This window comes from Cebidichthys violaceus, unplaced genomic scaffold, assembly GCF_023349555.1.
Source record: "Cebidichthys violaceus isolate CVI_PGR_0920_01 unplaced genomic scaffold, fCebVio1.0.p SCAF_20, whole genome shotgun sequence".
NCBI classification, from domain to species: domain Eukaryota; kingdom Metazoa; phylum Chordata; class Actinopteri; order Perciformes; family Stichaeidae; genus Cebidichthys; species Cebidichthys violaceus.
Genome location: NW_027176373.1, coordinates 10,131,099 through 10,151,295, shown reverse-complemented (window position 1 = coordinate 10,151,295; position 20,197 = coordinate 10,131,099). Strand labels below are relative to the sequence as shown.

Here is a 20,197-nt window from a genome sequence, read left to right as displayed (position 1 = left end):
TCTGTCGGTTTGTTTGTCTAATTAACTAGTTTGTTGCTGACAAATTGGTTAAACTGAGGACATGCAGCTATAAAAAAAACACTTCTTGCTTCCTTAATTTGTTGTTTCTTGCAAACAAGTCGTTAATTACCGGCTTCCTTTAAATAATCTCATACGCCCTAATGAGCTGCTAGCACTCACATTTCAAATGAGAGCACACAATAGGTGTTCCATTTAAAACACTGCGGCTCCTCTATTTACATAAGAACAGTCATGTGGTTTAATTAGTTAAGTTGCTCGTTAACTCTCATTATCTACAGAAGCTGTATATAATACATGTATTTCTGGCACAGTGCAATTAATCACATGGCTCGCCCCTACACTAGGTCGGCCACATGAAAAATAAAGAAACATGTGAGTGAAATTACATGCAACTTAACATGCATGATTCAACATCGAGAAATTTGAAACCACGTAAAAAAAAAAGAAAAAAAAAGAATCTCATGGAGAGGAAAAAAGTCCCCGTAAACAAGTTCTTGTATGAAAATAGATCCACACGGTGTATATGTATGTTGCCGTGCTCTCAGTTCACATCAGTAACAGAGATGTGCATGTGCAGATAGATGATAACATAAGACTGCGGCTGTGTGATTAATTTATTTCAGGGAACCACTGGAATATTTAACAGACATGCCAGTAATCACAGAAGCACACCTTGCCCCTGACAGGTACCAATTAGATTCAACACTTTAAAAGTTCATTTTTTAACTCCCTGGTTTGAAGAGGAAAATCATGCAACGTTTTGTAGATATTGATTAAAATGAACAGTTCACTACAGGAACATTTCCCCACAACTCAGACACTAGAGAGGACTACATCCATCCTCAGCTTCATTGACAGCGTTCACACCAAATTGCGCTTCTCTGACCTTGGCAGAGATTTTCACACATCGTTCCATTCAGTATCTTTGAGTCTCTGGCGCACCCGGCTGCATAATAAACAGATCTTTAAGAGGGCAGCGTGAGCTCATTACCGTGGTGATGAGCATGAGTGACACCCAGCCTCACTGTCGGGTGAAATATTAATGAGCCTTGGGTGATCTATCCTCGCTTTCACACGCCGCAGACCGGCCAGACAAATAAGACAGTCAGGCTGTGAATTAGAACGGGTCTCACATGATTTTTGTCAATGTTAATGGAAGATATTAACCCGGTCTGGAGAAAGCCTCAAATAATTCTGATGAAACGGAGACATCTCTTGGCTAAGACGGCGAGTTTATAGCGTCACCTGTCAAAGACTTACACATCCTTCACAAAATTCCAGCGGAGACATTTGTTATTTAGAAGTTTTCATACCCACATGTGAGTTCAGAGTAATTTAAGAGATTAAAGAGAAAAATCTCCTGCCCAACCCCAAAACATGAGCCCCAGACACACACACACACACACACACACACACACACACACTCAGACAGACAGAGCAGATGAAAGAAGCTTTCACTAAACGCATCTGATACACGCGTGAAAGTTCCAGTCTTAATGTTTACCGCTTTGAACAAATCATCTTCACTCTACTTGAAGGAAATGTAAAATGACAGTCGTGAATTCCAAATAGGGTACACGACGTACAAATCATTAAATTACTATAAAAGAAACATGTTTTCTGATTTCATAGCGAGCACAACAATGATATCTGAAAAATATCCAGAGGGGAGAATAAGCAGAAGCACCAGCGCTGACCTAATGAGGCCAACAAAAACATAGATTGTGAATACCACAACTGCACCCCAGAGTGGGATATTATTCTTTTTTTTATTTCAGTCACTAGCAGCCATGAAAGTGAAGTGCTTTCCAATATCACTGCATTGTGAAAACTTGTGAGTATTTTTATTTTATGTTCTCAGACTTCTATTCAACCAACTTTAAGATAATAAATAGGTTTTCAAACTGTAAAAATACAAACACAAATCATATTAAAGTAAGTGAAGCAGGATTGACTATTGCTATATCTTACAGTTAGCTGTGTTAAATGTTCCTGTCTGTAACATCATGTTGGGGGACATTGTTGGGATACCATGTTCTTGACATATGCCCTCAGTAAATTTGGTGAGGTAGGAATAAGATTTATAGTTTAGTTATTGTAAAAGGCATCTCTCACATGACTAAAATGTTGAGTAAAAATGAACTAATGAACGCTGAGGAATGAAAATGTTTGTGTACAGTACAGCCAGTCCTTTTAAATTGACTTAAACATATTTAAAGTTCACCGTAAAATATAGTTGAGCGACTGAGGAGTGAGCGGTATAAGTTGTGTTATGAGCGAGAAGCATATATGGCCCGGACGAATATCGGCTGTGTGAAGCTCAAAGGCGATAGACGCTGAGCCTCTGGGGTTGAAGTGGCTCTGCAGGGGCAGCATGACACGGCCTGAGTGCTGCGAATGACACCGGGGATCCATTTGGGACTTGTGTGCTTAAAGAGATGAAATTTTTGAAGGAGCACAAGTGATGCACGAACAGTAAGGTTGAGTAAAAATCTGCTTATCTTGGTTATCCGCAAACTTTTCATCCAGCACTTAACTTTTCCATCCACGATCTATCGACCTGCTGATGTTGAAGTCGATTTTTTTTTTTTCACGCCGTGTCACTGTGGGCAGAGCTTTGTGTGCCTTTAGGAGTTAGCGCTAGTTAGGAGTGTTCTCCTAAAAGCTGTGACATCCCAGAGGGGGACAGAAGAGACGCTGCATCAAACACCTCTAATTTACCATCAAGTCCTTGAGGAATAGTAAATATACATAACCCTGTGACTGACTGGTTCACGTCTGTCAAAGCTGAATGCAATTCAAGTTAGCCTAGAATAAAAATTACATCACGCTTGTCACCTTTTTGAGACTTGATCATCTGTTTTCGTGCCAAACAAATAGGAGTGATTTGTAGGCTGAACACACGCGCACAAACATCGACAAATCCCCACCTGAGAGGCTCCCATTCACAAGTGGTAACTGAATTCCATGTTTTCATCGTATGTTCAAAGAGGGGCAAAAGTTGAGGACAATAAATTCTGAGAGAGATGATGATGAAATGATGGTGTAACCCTTACTAACGTGCCATACGTGCACTTGGCATGCAGAATCAACTTTTTTTTCTGACTTCTCGCCTCATACACAATATTCAGACAATGAAATTTGGGCATCAGTTGATCGGACAACCTTGTATCGATGTAGAAAAATGTAAATAAATATCAAATATATCTGAAGTCCAGTTTGATGCGAAGTTTAACAGCTTTCAATTGACTCACTTGTCGTTAAGTTTAGTTATCTTGCTTAACCTGGACAACTTTAATCATCCGACCCAGACTCTGAGCCTATTGGATTATCAAAGGCAAGAGCGAAAATGTCATTTTGCTGCATATTTCACTCATTTGGCATTTTTTTCCCGAAATAATGACAACGGTACAACAGGTAAACGCAGCAGTGCTGTCGTGAGCTGCACCTTGTATTTCTCTCTCCCACGGTGCACAAACAGAAGGCCCTCGGTGGACCAATTAATACAGACAGAGAGAGCAGTCAGCGATTTCCTGGGAGACCATCCGACTTCACCAGCTTCCACTATCTCAATCTGGTCTCCATTACAACCACACTTATCTGGATTGCATCAGGTTGCCCTTCTACAAAAACTCCCAAGCTCCACTCCTGTGATATATCTACCACATGGTGGGCATTTTGCTGAATAGCTCCTTCGCAACAGGGCTGTCCCTTTAAATGACTCAGATTAACACAGATGGACTAGTGTCTATCAGAGTTTTCAAATTAAATATGATCTATACAGATACGGAGTCCCTGTAACTCTCTTTAAAGGACACGTTTCCCTTTGTGTTAATCACATTCTGGATAATGTGATTATGTGCAATCAATTGGAGTTAGATGTTTCCCAACTTCCACTCTAAACACAGACACGCTGCTCAGTGGACAAATCTATTTGAGGGTACATCTTGAGTGTCCCATCAATATGCAAATTCAGCACAACTGGAAATAAGCCCATTGGTTTTTGACAAAATCATAATGTCCTAGAGATGCAACTCAGCAAATGAGATGGAGGAATGGTTGAAACAAGGAGGGGTGCAGAAACAGAGATGAGATGGTGGGGAAGCAGCAGGTATAGAGAGAGACAGAGACAGACAGAGAGAGAGAGAGAGAGAGAGAGAGAGAGAGAGAGAGAGAGAGAGAGAGAGAGAGAGAGAGAGAGATGCAAATCCCATGGCAACAGCAACCAGAAAACAAGTCTAAAATAGGGGGCAGTGTCCGCTATTACTATAGCAACAGGAGAACAGCACATTCACTCAGCTTCAGGATTTGCTGAAATGATAAAAACAAAGCTGTGTTCCTCATATAATAATTGACAGTCATTACAAGTGATATTAAATCGGTTCCGCCAGTTGCTTCTCACAAATGAGCCACGGAAATACGGATTATCAAAGTCTATTATGATAACACTCATTCTGTGTTGCAGAAGTAAAATTAATTTATCCTTAAATACTTGAATAAGATATCTTCCATTATTCACTGACTCTGTGTTGTTTCGTCAAACAATGTCCTGGCGTAGTTGAGACCCATATAAGCTGACAGCTATTGATTAAATTAACAAAAGAGAAAATTAAATCATGATTTGACATGTTTACAATAGAGTAACTGCTAAATAATAACACAAAGAGACATGCCTGTGGTGACAACATGACTTCCTATGATGAGCATCTTTTCAGTCTGGTATTTAACGACTTAAACTCTCATTTAGTTTGCTCAGCTGCATAATCAGTCTGACTTGATTACCGCAAGCTGTTTGGTAAAACTCTTGGACACAAAAAGCTTTTCTCAGCTTTTAAAAACTGCAGCACTGATATCCACACCCGGTTTGTTTACCTGAAACATGTGCACAGTCTGCACTGCAGGAAGAAGAAAAAAAAGATAACAACACAGTGATGCTTTGCCTTGCCTACCGCTGACCAATCAGATTTCACCTGTAGCAGAATCTAACCAATGACAGACTGGCAGCCTGTGCACGCGCAGCCAATCGCTCTGAACATGGACCACTGATGCAACGGCGATGCAACAGACGTCTGAACAACAAAGTGCGCTGTGAATCAAATAGTCCCTCATCAAAACAATACCATGCCGCATAGTAAAGTACAGTCTCTAAACTGTAGTGGTGTGTATTTGAGAGCCGAGTCCACGTAAAACCGAGTCTATCAGCTGGGTTTGGATCATTTGTAAGTTACTGGCTCTGTAGCAACAACAGGTTATAAGAGAAACAATGACAAGTTGTAACGCGTTACATAATGTGAGTACTTGTCGGATTACTACCGATATATCAACACTACAACTAGTCGGAACCAGATAGGAACTACTTGTTATTTCCTTTCCGCTTCGAACTTTCCCAACTTCATTAAATTATTGACCCTCATTTAGTGTTTGACCTCTGACTAAACGCTGATTCATAATTACTTTAATACATCTAGGAGCTGGACAGCCACTGCAGCCCACGTGGTATTAAAAAAAGTTACCTTTCTATTGACTTTTTTTCGGTTATGTTTCCCTTTTTACAACGCGTTAAAGCCATCTCCATTGTGTGGCTGTATTACAACCGCAAGCCTATTGTAAGAAATTACAACTAATCATATCATATTAATAGTGGTACTTTTGAAACAAGCACAAAACGAACGAGTACTTTACTGAGTAGTGTACATTTACAACAGTGAGTTTGTGGGACGTCCTTCTGTGAGACGCGGAGGGTGGGGGCGGAGGGATCTACGCTCAGCAGCACGGTGACGCAGTCGGTTGCTAGGTGTGAATGAACTGATGCTTTCTCACAATTAAAGCAGCCCCTCAGTTTACAGGTCGACCACAACAAGGCAACAACTCGTCCTTCTTCTTTTTTGTTGTTGTTGCGCTGTCCCGGATATCCCGAGCTGAAACATGGCTCTTTAAACTCGCGAAGTTGTTGGACCCGATAAGAAATCGTGCTACGCACCCTACGTGCTCTACCTTTTTCTCAGCAAGAATGGAGTAAGTGAAACTCTCTCTACTATGCACACATGTTGGCTCCAGTTTGTTTCTGCGTCGCTGTGTTTGCTGTATATCTGCTCGTGTGTCACAAGTGGCGGAGCGGTCCGTTCTTATGCTGGTTTATCTGCTTTATACAGTTTCTTCTATTTTAATATCTTCTTGTAGACTATTTGCCTAAATAGTTAATGCTTCTTTAATTTAGTGTGTTTTGGGTTGCTTTGATAACAGGGACAGCTGTTACACGTATAGCCTCAAGCCTATAATGTTATACACTGGAGAGCATCACATTTATGTCACTTTCAGTTGCATGCATCAGGTTTCTATTTAGTTATCGCCACCTATCCCGCTTAAGTCGTCAAACAGAAGTGATTAATTTAAAAGGAACATGCGATTAGAAGCAGCTGATCTGCATTAAATTGATCAGGGTGTCTCTCACTTTAGAGAGTTCGTGTAATCTAGTGCCAGCCTACTTTGACAACAGTTGGGCCGTTGACAGTGTTACGAGGTCCCACGTGCTTTGAGGACGTCAAGTGCATTTTGCTTTAAAGGGAGTTCAAAGCTCAGAGGACATGGATCTCATATGTGTATCACTGACTTTGTCAATTCTGAGGGTTGGTTTTTGAAATTGTTTATGATCCATTCTATTTTAAATATGTAATATTTGCTATGAATATTCATGTTTTGGAAAGTTATTTCCTTATAGCTAAAAACAACCCATTATTCTTACATGATGACCTGCAGGTGATTTATTATTCTTTATTTTATCTCCATCAACAGACTGACTGCTGTTGAGAAACTTGCTGAGGGCAGCGAGAGTGATATTCCTGATATTCCCAGTCGACTGACTAAGTTGCATCTTTTTTTCTTCGGCGGCATGTTTCTGATCCACGTTTGTGTTTCCCCTCCAGGTTTCATTATGCTCACCCAGCCCTGCTCTCTGTGGCCCATCTGTCAGACCCCGCTTGCTCTCCGCACATGCTCGGACTTGGACTGAATCAAAGCGCCAACAGACACTATGATGGCAACATCAGCTCCTGTTTGGAAGACTCTTCGTGTCTGCCCGGCAGACCCCCTCGCTCCCTCTCACCCACAGGCTAACCACAGCCAATCACAGGGGTGCAGGGGGGAGGTGTCAGAGGAGAGTCAGCACTTAATTGGTGAGTTGCAGCGAGTACGCTTTTTTATATTTTTCCCCATTTCAGGTGGGCTCGGCACTGCAGCACATTCGTCCTTCTCGAACAGTAAGTAAAAAACTAGCTACGCCTAGTATGTTGATACGCTACAACTAGTTTGTAAAAAAGCTTGCTTTGCTTTTGCTATTGCCAATCGGATTTTGCCTTTGTGCAACGTTGGTCGACTGACATTTTTAGACTGTTTGCATGAACGTTGTTATTTAGCTGTGATGTTTTCCTCCACCCAACAGCTTGTCACGATTGCAATTTTTCTCTCTCCCCAATAGGTGATGGTCTCACTGACTGGATGACGGAAGAAGTGGATTTCTCCTCGTACCTCCCAAACCCTCCTTCCCCTCCCTCCTCCACCAATGCCTCCCTTCCCCCGTCGCCCCTCCACAATGATATCCAGGTGCCCTCTGACTTGGAGGTCATGACCTCTCTGCTGCAGGAGGAACTCGCCCAACTGGAGGACTACTTCCTGTCCGAGCCGCTGCCAGAGAAAGGGCCGAGGCTCGCGAAATGCGACAGGGGTCCACTGCCGGCGGGTCCTCAGCCGTTCACTCAGCTGCCATACGCATCATACTCCACGTCCAACCAATCGGAATCCAGCCCACTCCTTGTTACCCTGGCAACCGGAGAACTGGACCTGCTGAGTATCTGTGGCGGGCCCATTGGGCGATCCAAAAATCCAAGACACGCCCCGTACAGCTGCAGTCGCCCCAGTGGGTGTGTTAGGAAAAGAGTTCCCGACGGCGTGAGGTTCAGCGACGGCTATGACAACAGTTTGTTGAGCTCCAAAGGAAGCAACTCAGGTAACGCAGCAGTGACCCTCGCAGGTAACTACGACTGTGCCGAGGACGAGCAGCTGGTAGGGAAGAGCTACTGTCTGGGCAGCGCAGTCGAGGTCAGAAGATGTGCCGTCCTGCCAAGAGACGACAAAAATTGCTGTTTCAGTCAAGATGTCGTGGGTGGTGCGAAGGTCGTTGGCGGTGGATTCGGCTTTGGTGGAACGCTTAACGTCCCGCACAAGAAAGAGGACCTGCTGATGTACAGCATGAGGGAGGTCAGTGGAGGCACCAGTAGCAACGAGGCACTGAGTAGCATCAAAGCGAGTGTGGAGATGACAAAAGCCAGCGTTTCGTGGAAGACGGAGAGTGGCGAAGGTTGTTATCTGCCAGCGACAGCACAGTCTGAGGCCTATCATAGTTTCTTAAGCACCATCAACGAGCAGGTGAAGTCAGAGAGTCTGCAGATAGGGCAACATGATTTGCACTGTAATTTCCTGGAGGATCAGGGCCCAGAGTGTCTTTTAATGGCTAGGGAGAGTCTGAACCTGGAGTCTTCGGGGCACAGGCAAGCATGCAGGCTGAAGGAAGACCACTGTGCTTTGAGCTACGAAGAGGACCTCGTTCCAGTCGAAGGTGGCAAGCGCAAACAGAAGAAGAGAGATCAGAACAAAACCGCAGCTCACAGGTGACCTTTAGTTGTCAGCTCCATTCAAAATGCGACCTCCGACATGATGTCACGGGTAAAGATCTGCATTTAATCTTTTGCTTTCCTCAACGCAGGTACCGCCAGAGGAAAAGGTTGGAGCTAGATTCTCTGGAGGAACAGTTGCACGGCCTCGAAGGGAAGAACCGGGAACTCCGGGACAAGGCAGAGTCGGTAGAACGTGAAATCCAGTATGTCAAAGACCTGCTGATTGAAGTTTACAAGGCCCGCAGCCAAAGGCTCAAGCAGGACACAACCGCGTAACAGCGAGCTCCTGCAAGTACATTTAAAGAGGGCGCAACAGGGAGAATGTGGCGCTCTTTGTGTCTGTAAGATTGTCCAGAATTGAATGTTTAATTTTTTTAACTTTTTTTTTATGGCAGATGGAGTAAATGCATGCTTTGCTAATGTGAATTATTTTTTACATTTTAAATCAACACTATCCAATGCTTCCATTGCTTTCGCACTCTGATCAATTGAGCCTGCACTGTGGCATTGCAATGCTTTAAATGACAATCATGTTTAATAGATCTCTCACTGCCTGGATCTACTAATTGAAATGCGGTTATTTCTGAAGAAGTGATGCTATTCATTATGCAGGTTTAATATTATTAACAGCCTTACATTGGAATTGATGTCAGCAATAGAACTGAATGTTTTTAGTTTTTTTACATTTTCAATTTTTTTTACAATTACTTTACGATAGTTGAAGTTGTCAAATATGTTGTTGGTGTCGACACATGAAAGTGCATCATTTCATTTTTGAACACATCTTTCAAACCAAATACTTTTCTAGAATAATTTCTCGCCTCTCTTGAACAGCAAATGTTAGTTCGATTGCTATGAATATTTTAGAATATTAGGATTGTGCTTGAAGATGTATTGACTTTTACAACTGCGGAGAGAACAACCGATGTACGGAAGTCGCTAAAATGATTTGGATGTTTTGAGCATGTAGTTCCTTTAAACATTTACATTTTATTCAGCTTTGTTAGAAAAATGTTTTGTCTACTGTCTTTAAATTTGTTTTTTCTCCTGATATTTGCATTACTCATAATGCCCAAATCACCCATTTCTTCCAGACTAATGTCCAAATTATTGATTCTGTGACCAAAAGAGAATTAGCTAATGTATACAGTTTTGAAGTAAGAAGCTTATAATGTATTGTGTTTGTTGCAGTTTGCAAAATTTTTGCAAATTATACAATCTTGCAGCTCAGGATATACAATTTGTTCTCCAGTCCTACACATGCCAGTGGATGATTCATGGCAGGAGACTTCTGTTCTTCATTTTACATAAAGATTTCACTGCTATTGACATACAGGTTTTCCTGATGTAAAAAAAAAAAAAAAAAAAGGGTTTTCCATATGTACAAATATTGTAACTAGTTGAGTTTTAGCAGCCTCCCTCTGCATGTTTTTCCATAAACGGAGTAGAAAATATAGAATTTCAGAAATAAGGAGGATTTTTTCTCTCTAAAGTGCTTGTTAAGGCAATACGTTTTATAGGCCTCTGGCTGATCTGCACTAATTTGTAACAACTTTTGTATGTTCAGGGAGTGAAGTGTGTTAGCCTTTTCTTTGTAGAAAATTACTGAAAAAAAAATCTCATTAGGTTATTTGTTCATGCTTTTGCAGTGTTAGCTTTGGTGTAAGAGGATACTGTCCAATTTATTTCCCAATCGGATTTATTGCTGAGGAAGTAAGCACTACTGTTACTGTTAAACATGCCTATAGCGAGGGTGGATTTTGTTTCTATGCATATTTATTTTAAGACAATCTTGGATACGAACGCGGACTTTTAGCCGTTTATTTAATGTGTTTATTCAGCTTTTGGCAAGAAATTAATGTCACATTGTTCGACCCTCCTGCGGTGCACTATCAACTCCGATTGTTAAAACCAAAAATATGTGACAGCACATAACGCGTTGTAACTCCATGTTCATTTAATCATATATGCATATGTCAATTGTTTTTCCTAAAAAATATAAAATAAAGTGAATCATCAAGTCCGTTGTGTTCTTTCAGAGGGTTTCTCTCCGAGTTGACCGGAAATGTTTTTTTGTACCTACACCGACTGTTGTAATAATCCGAAATTACAATCTGCTGTCTAATTTATCTTGAAAACAAGTCGTGTCCACTTGAATGTCATAAATTCTTGTTTTTGTAAAAAAAAAAAGCAAATTACAAACCTGCAGGTCCTGACGGACACCGACACGCGCTGCTTTCTGATCCGTCACGCGGCCCATCATTCACTCCCCATGCGGTCACAACTGAGTAACAGCTCGATAACTATTTTTATTAGGCTATAAATGTCATTATTAAGCGCTCATTGTTAGTCGATGTTAAGCTAAAAAAAGAACAATTTAAAAAGGAGTGAACAATGAATTCAACGTCCAGCCCGACGTTTGTTAAAATGCCGTTCGCAGTTGCACGGCAGTTAAAAATAAAAATAAAGTCGATATTATTTATACCACCAAGAATCACAATTTTGCCCCAAAAGGCTTTAAAATCTGTAGACGACATCCTCTATACTGAAACACTAACTTCTAAATGACGGACGCTACCTGAACTCAACCAAAATGTTCAAAAACTACAACCTGAAACTATTTTAATGAAACGTTTATAACTCACCTATTTATATAGGTATTATATTTATATATACCTATTATATAGCGCGTATAACAACCACTCGTGTTTATTACTGGGGAGTACGACAGGTAAAAAGAAGCTCTTCTCTAATTAAAAAGACCGTCGTCTTTATGGAGTTTCGATTCCAATTGAATCGTTTTTTTCCTCATGAAACGTGAACAGCTGGTGTCATTAAATGAAACATCAGATAACAGTAACAACACACTTTGGTTTTATTTCAACACACAGACACAATTTCTGCTGTGCCAACGAAGATCTCCAGAAAGAAAAGTTACTTTTTATATCCACCGTTATGATTCCATGTATTAAGTTCACTAATCTTTAAATAAAAAAGACACTTTATAAAAAATAATAAATGGGATATACGGACTGTAGTCCTTTACCAAACTGCTGGAGACAGGAGGAAGGACTTTTGTAATGTAAGGAAGGAGAAGAAATATTTACACATGACATTTAAATGTGCTATCATTCCTGTTTGACTCACTTACAGCTGTCCGATGAGCTGATGATAGTCACATTGTGGAGGTGCGTGTTGTGAAGCCTGAAGAAGTTTCTTACTGGCATCGAGGGATCTCAGGACCTTCAAATGAACGCAAAAGAAAGTGACTGACTGGAAAATATTTGTTTACATGTTTAAAGTGACCACACTAGCACAGAAGTGACAACATATCTGCATAGCATTAAAGATTTTGCAATGAACTATGACCAGAAATCAAGTTTATATAAAAGGAAGGAATGGGCTCAAGGCAATGCTAAATGTAAATAGTGTTAATTGTTTTCTACCATTAAGAAACTAAATGTATTCTTGTCATTAAATAAAAAAGGTCTTTCTATCCAAATTCTAAAAAACTGAAAAATCCTATTTGTAGTGTCGACCTCTGCCCTCCTGTGACTTGTTCATCGTGTTACCTGACGTATTGTGTCCTGCTCGCTGTACAGGCACAGGGTCGCTATGGCAGCTTGCCTCACTGCATTATGGGAATCCATGCACGCAGCTCTCAGGAGCAGGCCGGACGTGTGCTCCGCCAACAACAGGGATACAGCCCCATCGACACGTACCAGGTTTCCCAGGGCTGCACAACAGTGGCGACGCGTCAAGGCATCGGGGTCAGTGATCAGAGATGTCAGCGGGACCGCCGTCCTCCTGGCTTCCTCTGTCCAACTGCGCCACTCCTCATCGTCCAATCCCTGTTCTAGTATAACAGCCAAATCTTCTGCTGCCTCATTGTGTGCCTGCCCTTCGCACCATCCTGTACTGTCAATGCCACCCGTTTTAAACCTTGCCCCTGCTGCCATACATCCCAACCAGTTCCCAACCGCCCTGCAAGCCATTCGTCGGACAGGCATGCAGGAATCGTGAAGACACTCTATCATGCTTTTGAAAATGTCAGGCTGCAAAGTGTGCAGCGTGGGAGGCCTGAATGGATCTAAATTTCCTAGAAGTCTGCATGTGGCGGCCCTGATCTGGTCATAAGAATGAGCCAGCGCCTGGCGCAGCGCCGAGGCCTCCAGGTGAAGCCGAAGGCGGGCGTGCCGGGGGAAACAACGGGCTACTTGGGACAACAGAGTCAAGAGCTCCACGGCAGAGTCCCACAGCACATCCAGCTGCAGAAAGTCAGCCAGCAGGGAGCTTGCGGTTCTGCGCAGCGGAGTCTGGTGTTTGGAGGCAGCAAGCTGGCTGTCCCTCGATGGAGTGAAAAAACCACGAGCGTCTTTTCCGAGGCGGGAAACGGAGCGCTCGGGGTCACACAGGAGTAAATGGCTCAGCAGGGAGAGAGGCAGCTCTAACAGCGGAGGAGGAAGAGTCTGAATTACCTGCCAAAACACGAAAAAAAACAAAAATCACCCAGACAACTCATCACAGATCAAACAGCCGACAACAAACGGCGCAACGCTCTCACAAAAGAACAGAGACATTAAGATGTACAGTAGTGTGTGGCTGATGTGAGCCTACTGCAAGAGTTATCCTGCGTTGCATCAGAGGATTGTGTTTGTCAGCAAGGTCTTTATTGGAGCGCGGGAAGGTCCTCACCTGCCGGAGGCTCGCCACTATTCTACAACTGTCGTACAACTGTAAAATCGCGGACACGGCGTCTGAAGGCAGGTCCAGAGCGAACGGGAAGCACAACAAGTGGCAGCTCAACACAGACAGGCTGTCATGAGCCGGATCCACCTCAAGTGTCCCAGGACGGCCTTCAGTAAACAAATGAAGACTGGAGGGAACATAATATGATATTGTTAGCTTCAGACGTGGCAGCTTTGGAAGACTGGTGGTACGAATGAAACGGTAAGTTAAGAAATCTGAACACCAACCAGTCGGCGCCCAGCAGCTGGCCCAGAGTGTACACACATTTTGATTCGGGCTCAGAAAACAGAGCAATGCATGAATGTGGATCCTTGGTGAAGACGAACAGCGCAGTAGACAGAAAGGAATGAAGCCCTGACGTCAAAAGAAAAGGAAAAAATGAGTAAAGACGCTATTAGTGTTCTTAAATAATGGTGGGCCTCATTAGACACGTATATTTACCATTTGCCGAACAGAAGTCTGTGCCTGGTGTTGTCTTTGCTAGGGAACTGCCAATTGCTTTCCATAGATCCAGAAACATTACTGGGTCCAAACATGAAGAGCTATTTTCCTGCTGTTAAAAGATAAATCAGGCAAAGCTCAGAGGAAGAAATGGCAGGTCTATCTGGTGTCTATCCAGTCAAGTTGTTTTCAACACATTGTAGTTGTTGTCTGACCTCAGAGAGTGTGTGCAGGACTAAAGACAGGACGCCGTCACAGAGTCCAAAGCCAGAGGGGAGAGAAAGTCGGGGCTGACGAGGCACATGACACAATAGTGGATCACTTTAAAATGGTCAAAGTTGTCAAATTATTGCAAAATGATTTCTCACAGTTTCAGTACCTCATAGGAGTCCAAAAGCAGTTCTTTCAGCAAAGAGACTAGATTGTCCATATCCACTTTGACGTGAACATCGTGTTGTGTTAACAGAGACAAAACAGAGGCAGCCAGATGCTAAAGAAGAGATCACAAAGTCAAATGTGTCACACAACTGACAAAATGAAATCGCCAGTCACTCTATGAAATGCACAGACTAACTTCAATGACTTCTCACCGCCAAAGGAACGAGGTCTGGTTGACTGAGGATTGTGATGAAAGGCTTGGTGAATTCTTCTAGTCTACAGAGAGAGAACAGATGATGAGCTGCAATAGTTGAATTACGATCAGTCACTCACTTACACAACACTGTACATACAGGGTTCAGCTAATTAGCAAGATCAGCTTCAGTGAAGAACAGGACAAAATCTAACCTGTGCTCCTCTTCCACCCAGTCACAGTGCTTCTCACAGTAGATCAGAAGCACAACAATAATTTCTCCATATGCTCGGACACTCCATGGTTGCTGAGTAGGGAAAAAGTAGGAAAAAAAAAGTCAGGAATACTGTTCCAGGACTAATTCATTCATTGCTGAATATGGTTCCATTCCTGAGCACTGACGTTGATGACATGTGACATGTCTACAGCATCATGGACGAGGTCAAAGAGGACACGAGGGAGTCCGAGTTCATGACCAACGTGATGCGACTTCTCACGGTCAGAGGTCACTATCAGGTTGCGCAAGACCTTCAGCGGGAGGTGAATCCGCCACGGTTCTTTCACAACGCCACCTGTCAGCTAACCAAACAAAGAAAAAAAAGGAAATGTTAAATTGTTCGGAGGTAGAAGCAATTCATGCTTTATTGAAAATTGTACCCAAGTACCTGAGCTTTAAATGCCAGGATCTTGGATTTAAGTTGTGGTATAACTGCAACGTAATTTAACAGTTCTCTCTGCTGCCTGCTCAGATCTGATTCTTGGGCCAGTTTCTCCCAATAATCCTCACAGTCAACATCCTGAAAGAACAAGACATCATTCATACTATAAGACACATTTTCCTTTAAAGCATAAATATGGTATGTTTCAACAAGGAACTTCACATATTTTGTGTCTAAGAGGCTAATCGGGACAACAATTTTAGAAATTGGTCCAGTATTGAACAAAACCAGGTCAATTGTGCACCTTCAATGTAAAGTAATGTTAACTAAAAGTGCTTTTTGTTGCTACTCAGATTGTATTATAAGTGTCTGAACAACGATTTCTGAAATTGGTCTAGTATTGAGCGAGAGCGATGCAGACAGCAGCCACTCACAGCCTGCAATGTAATCACATCTGAGCAATTTGGCGACATCACTTTACTTCCATTAAAAGTATTTGGCTCGGACTGATATTATACGTGTCTGACAACATTATGGAAAGAGTCTTGCTCAATGAGAAGTCTCGTTGTCTCTATAATCTGATGTGTTGCTGGACGACACTGTACCTGTCGGTAGCAACAACAAGCACTTTTGGTGAATATAACTTTACAATGATGGTGCGCAGTTGTCCTTGTTGCTTGTTTTACTTTAAGATAGCGAACAGTTTATTTATTACCAGGGCAGATTTGCAACTGGAAGAGAATATGTACTGGAACAAGACTTGGAAATGCCTTTAGGCAGCCGGCACTGACCTGCCTGTGCAGTGTGGTCCGGCTGTCTGCACTGCATCTCTGCACTAGTCGCGGCCCAACCTCTATGGAGGGAAACTCCTGTTCATAGTCCCGGCTGATCTGACCCCTGCAGAGGAAATGACCACAGCCGTGAACACACACCTCAGTCTGTTTTGGTAGTAGATTGTACCTTTATTCTGAGCTTCCATAAATACCTGTGTTTTGATTTCACGCAGGCTTGACTCTTTGGGTGTAGGCTTTGATTGGCAGCTGTCATGACCGAGTGTACTGAAGTAACGGAGACGTCACTGGAAGGGGGTTTGGCTCTCGGGGATGCTGCTGTTATTGCATAGTTGACCTTTTCATTTGTCACTCCGTCCTTCTCTTTCTGTCAGTGTACACAGAACAGCTTAAAGCTCCTCCATGAATTTCCATGCGACTAATTTAAGAATGAAAAATCAATACGTGACTCACTTTCGCACTGTCACCGACTGCTGGTTTCCCTGTTTTGCCGTCGTCTGTCTGTTCCCTGGCCCTCCGCAATAATCTGCTCCCTCCAAGAGTCGGTGCCGTCTTTGCCGCCACTTGCTGAAGTTTCAGTGCCATCATGTCTGGGCTGGGTGTGACTGTCAGAGGGCTGAAAACGCCTGTATCTGACAGCACTGGGCCAACACATTAACATGGGAATAAAAGAGACATCAGAATAATCTCAAAAACAGACCAGCGTCATGCTTATTTGGCATTTTTTAAACATCACCTAAAACACCATCAGCAACAAAGGGGTGTCGCAGGAGGTCCGGCCACGACAACCGCTTCTGAGGGTCTTTGGTCAACAAGCCTTTCAGGAAACTCTGGACGAGAAATATCAGATTAGCACCGATGACTTGTCTGTCCTTTAACAGGCTTGTAGCCCTCACTGAGAAAACCTGGGACATTTCCGTGGGTGACCGTGGCTAAGTGGAGAGCAGGGCCGCCTTTCAATCAGAGGGTCGGCAGTTCGATCCCCAGCTCCTGTTCTACACTTAACCCTAAAATTGCTCCCGTAGCTGCGTCTACGGTGTGTAGATAGATACTGAATTGTAAGTCGCTTTGGATAAAAGCGTCTGCTAAATGACTGTAATATAATGTTCCTCACTACTTTTGGCTAAAACGTGAGAGTTTGAGTCCCCTGAAGTGCTGTTTACCTTCTGTGGCCGACAGTGACACATCACTGACAAGAAAAAAAGAAAATAAATTCGTTTGACTACTTTTATGGCAAGAAAGAAGAGGAGAGCTTCCGATTAATTAAGAAATTTGTTTTAAGGGTCTGATCAAAATGATCTGAACTGGGCTGCGGGGTGTAGGGGTGGTACTTGGACTAAAACCTTGGTATTTCTAAAATTCCTTGACATGGTCCTGCCCGTAAGCACAGCTCTGGCCACCTGAACACGGTGCGGATGTTAACTTTGACCTACACACGATGCAGATCAGACTGTAGCTAATGTAGACTGTACCGTGCAGGTGTCGCTCATAGTGTCTGGCCATTTGACTGGGTCTCTCACTATGAGCTGCACCAGGTGGAAAATGGAGTTGGTGTAGAACGGAGGCGCCCCCGTGTGGAGTTCATAGAGGATGCAGCCCAGAGACCAGAGATCAGCAGTGTGGTCATACGGCTTCTCCTCCACCAGCTCAGGAGACATGTACAGTGGCGTTCCCTTGATAGAAGTCAGCACCAAGGTGGAGACGCTCATGGCCCTCGCAAACCTACGGCAACATGTAGCTGATCTTCGTGGTATTTTGAATGATCTGAATTGAATTGAATGAGCTACTTTGTCTTTAAAATAGTTACCTACCCAAAGTCACACAGTTTCACCACCCCACTTTTCCCCAACAGGATGTTCTGTGGTTTCATGTCCCGATGAAGAATGCGATGAGAGTGTAAATAATACAGAGCCGAGACCAGCTGGCAGGCGATCTCACGGACCTTGGAAGAAAAAGGAAAGAATGAGCACATGTTGATCATGAGAAACCACGATGAGTGTGATTCCTGGCATTGCTCTGTACACTGACAGTGATTACCTGGCTCTCTGGTAAGTTCCCATCATCCTCAAGGATCTGGAACAGCTGACCCTCTGCATACTCAGTTACAACCACAACCTGTTACAAACATAGAGAGGGATTATGAATTCACATGGAAAGATAAGTGGTTAGGTGGATCAAATTATGTAATTTGTAGCAATATTTTGTGAACCAAGCACATGCATGCATTGTTTCTTTGAGAGAAGATTACAGTAAATATACCTCAGTTTTAGTCTCAAAGCTGTCAAAGAGTTGAACAATATTTGGATGCTGAAGACCCCTCATGATCTCAATCTCTCGTTTGAGACTGCGCAGCTCCTTTTCAGACCGACCCACCTTTGGCATGAACTTCAGAGCCACCACCTAATGGACACAGAGACACACAGACGAACCGTCACACAACAGTCACACAACAGTCACACCACTATCAGACCTTTCAAACAAAAGCCACTCACTTGGCCGGTAAATCTTTTCCTTCCCTTGTAAACTCGACCAAATGAGCCCTCTCCCGCCAGCTCCAAGACGTGATACGAGTTCATGTCGACGGTTAACGACAGGAGGTTAAAACATCCGTAACTTATCCGTTAGGACAGTAGACGAGCGGTTGTTTTATTCCTTACGTGACAGCACAGGATACGTGTGTGTACTTGTACACAAAACTTTACATATCGTAAGTTATCCTAGCTAGCAGCCTAGTTTACATGCTAATGTGAACTAAACTTTGCACAGCTTCGTGTTGTGTGCCATTACAGTAACGCTACTTTTTTCGATACGGGAGACAACAAAAATGATTAACGCTCGAGAGCAAGTAGCTAAGCTAACTGCCGTTTCATAAAAATAGCAAAAGACACAGTTAAGTTTGACTTTCCGCACATTTATACTCGTGGCCTTTTATTTGCTTATTTTATTTACGTGTTTTAACAACGAACAGTTGTTTAAAGCATCGTTTAAAATTGTTTTACAAAAGTCAAAACTGGCTATTCGGTGGACAACACGCAAGCAGGGGTCCTTAGCTTAGCAACCACTGTTGCGTTCCTGACAACGGGGTGAGAACGTACAACAAAGCAGGCAGCTGGCTGGAGGGGGACCTCGTTTTAAGATGATCCACTTATTTAAACATAAAATTAATTTGCTACGCATATATCCATGCCCCAGTATTGTACAGATAACAGATTTGTAGTTCAACAAGTCTGCTTTTCAACCTCCCTTCATCTCCTAAGTATGAAGGTAGATTTGTGTCTTTATTACGCAAACAGAAAAATATGTTTTGAAAGCAAATTTCTCGCACTGCAATCAAAAATCAAGTTTGTAAGTGAAAATATATAAACTGAGAATAAATTATTTGTTAGTTTTGCTTATGAAACTATAATTTTTGGTTGCAAAACAAAAACCTTTGCTTTCAAAACGAAAAGCTACGGTTTCAAAACGAAAAGCTACGGTTTCAAAACCAAAACCAAAACGTAAAGCTACGAGTTGAGTTTGGACGTAGTGGGCGGGGCATACGCTGCTGAATGAGCCAGGAGTTTCTATTGGTGGGTTCGAATTACGTTACATGCACGCAGAAAGTGAAGCTTCATGTCAACAACACCTCATGTCGTTCTTTCAAAAAAGAGACTCTACGACACTAACAACATGAAAACAAAGTGAAGTGCTAACAGAGCAATATAATGTCAACTTACCTCCATGCCGCTCATCACAGTAACCTCTACAGTGGAAGTAGATGCCGGGATCCAAGTCAAACCCACCAATAGAAACTCCTGGCTCATTCAGCAGCGTATGCCCCACCCACTACGTCCAAACTCAACTCGTAGCTTTACGTTTTGGTTTTGGTTTTGAAACCGTAGCTTTTGGTTTTGAAACCGTAGCTTTTGGTTTTGAAACCGTAGCTTTTCGTTTTGAAACCGTAGCTTTTGGTTTTGAAACCGTAGCTTTTCGTTTTGAAACCGTAGCTTTTGGTTTTGAAACCGTAGCTTTTCGTTTTGAAAGCAAAGGTTTTGTTTGCGTAATAAAGACACAAATCTACCTTCATACTAAGCCCTCTTTCACCTGTCTGTGGTTCTCCATGTGCCTCTGTGATGGTAGAGGAAGTATTATTCAGATCCTTTTCTCAAGTAAAAGTATCAACACCGCAGTGCAAATTGACTCTACAATAAAAGTCCTGAATTCAAAATGAGTAGAAGTATGAATGGAAAATGTACTTGACGTAAAAGTAGCCCACTCATTATGCAGCATGGGCCCATTCAGAGTGTTTTATTATTA

General features: G+C 42.7%; 2 protein-coding genes across 2 annotated transcripts; one reads left to right on the top strand and one right to left on the bottom strand.

The window, feature by feature from the left end:
• The first annotated feature begins 5,847 nt into the window (after positions 1–5,847).
• atf5a (activating transcription factor 5a) lies at positions 5,848–10,711 on the top strand. The gene is made up of 4 exons (XM_068716205.1): positions 5,848–6,036; positions 6,945–7,193; positions 7,496–8,684; positions 8,780–10,711. Exons 2-4 carry the CDS (start codon positions 7,052–7,054, stop codon positions 8,964–8,966), a joined length of 1,518 nt encoding a protein of 505 aa, XP_068572306.1. The 5' UTR covers positions 5,848–6,036; positions 6,945–7,051; the 3' UTR covers positions 8,967–10,711.
• An 848-nt stretch (positions 10,712–11,559) lies between these two features.
• On the bottom strand, positions 11,560–18,678 carry stk36 (serine/threonine kinase 36 (fused homolog, Drosophila)). The gene is made up of 20 exons (XM_068716204.1): positions 18,394–18,678; positions 18,161–18,301; positions 17,939–18,016; positions 17,713–17,843; positions 17,374–17,623; positions 16,638–16,731; positions 16,355–16,542; positions 16,096–16,268; positions 15,902–16,007; positions 15,117–15,248; positions 14,854–15,030; positions 14,667–14,758; positions 14,471–14,534; positions 14,260–14,370; positions 14,096–14,170; positions 13,881–13,992; positions 13,667–13,793; positions 13,386–13,566; positions 12,263–13,168; positions 11,560–11,933 (listed from the first exon to the last, which is right to left on the bottom strand). Exons 1-20 carry the CDS (start codon positions 18,475–18,477, stop codon positions 11,838–11,840), a joined length of 3,318 nt encoding a protein of 1,105 aa, XP_068572305.1. The 5' UTR covers positions 18,478–18,678; the 3' UTR covers positions 11,560–11,837.
• Between the last annotated feature and the right edge of the window lie 1,519 nt (positions 18,679–20,197).

Excerpts from the sequence above, each read along its gene's own strand:
- atf5a (XM_068716205.1), top strand. The coding sequence starts at position 7,052 with ATGATGGCAACATCAGCTCCTGTTTGGAAGACTCTTCGTGTCTGCCCG. Across the intron at positions 7,194-7,495 it reads GGAGAGTCAGCACTTAATTG|GTGATGGTCTCACTGACTGG; the intron begins GTGAGTTGCAGC and ends TCTCCCCAATAG. Across the intron at positions 8,685-8,779 it reads AACAAAACCGCAGCTCACAG|GTACCGCCAGAGGAAAAGGT; the intron begins GTGACCTTTAGT and ends TCCTCAACGCAG.
- stk36 (XM_068716204.1), bottom strand. The coding sequence starts at position 18,477 with ATGAACTCGTATCACGTCTTGGAGCTGGCGGGAGAGGGCTCATTTGGT. Across the intron at positions 18,017-18,160 it reads GCTTTGAGACTAAAACTGAG|GTTGTGGTTGTAACTGAGTA; the intron begins GTATATTTACTG and ends TGTTTGTAACAG. Across the intron at positions 16,008-16,095 it reads TGCGTGAAATCAAAACACAG|GGGTCAGATCAGCCGGGACT; the intron begins GTATTTATGGAA and ends TTTCCTCTGCAG.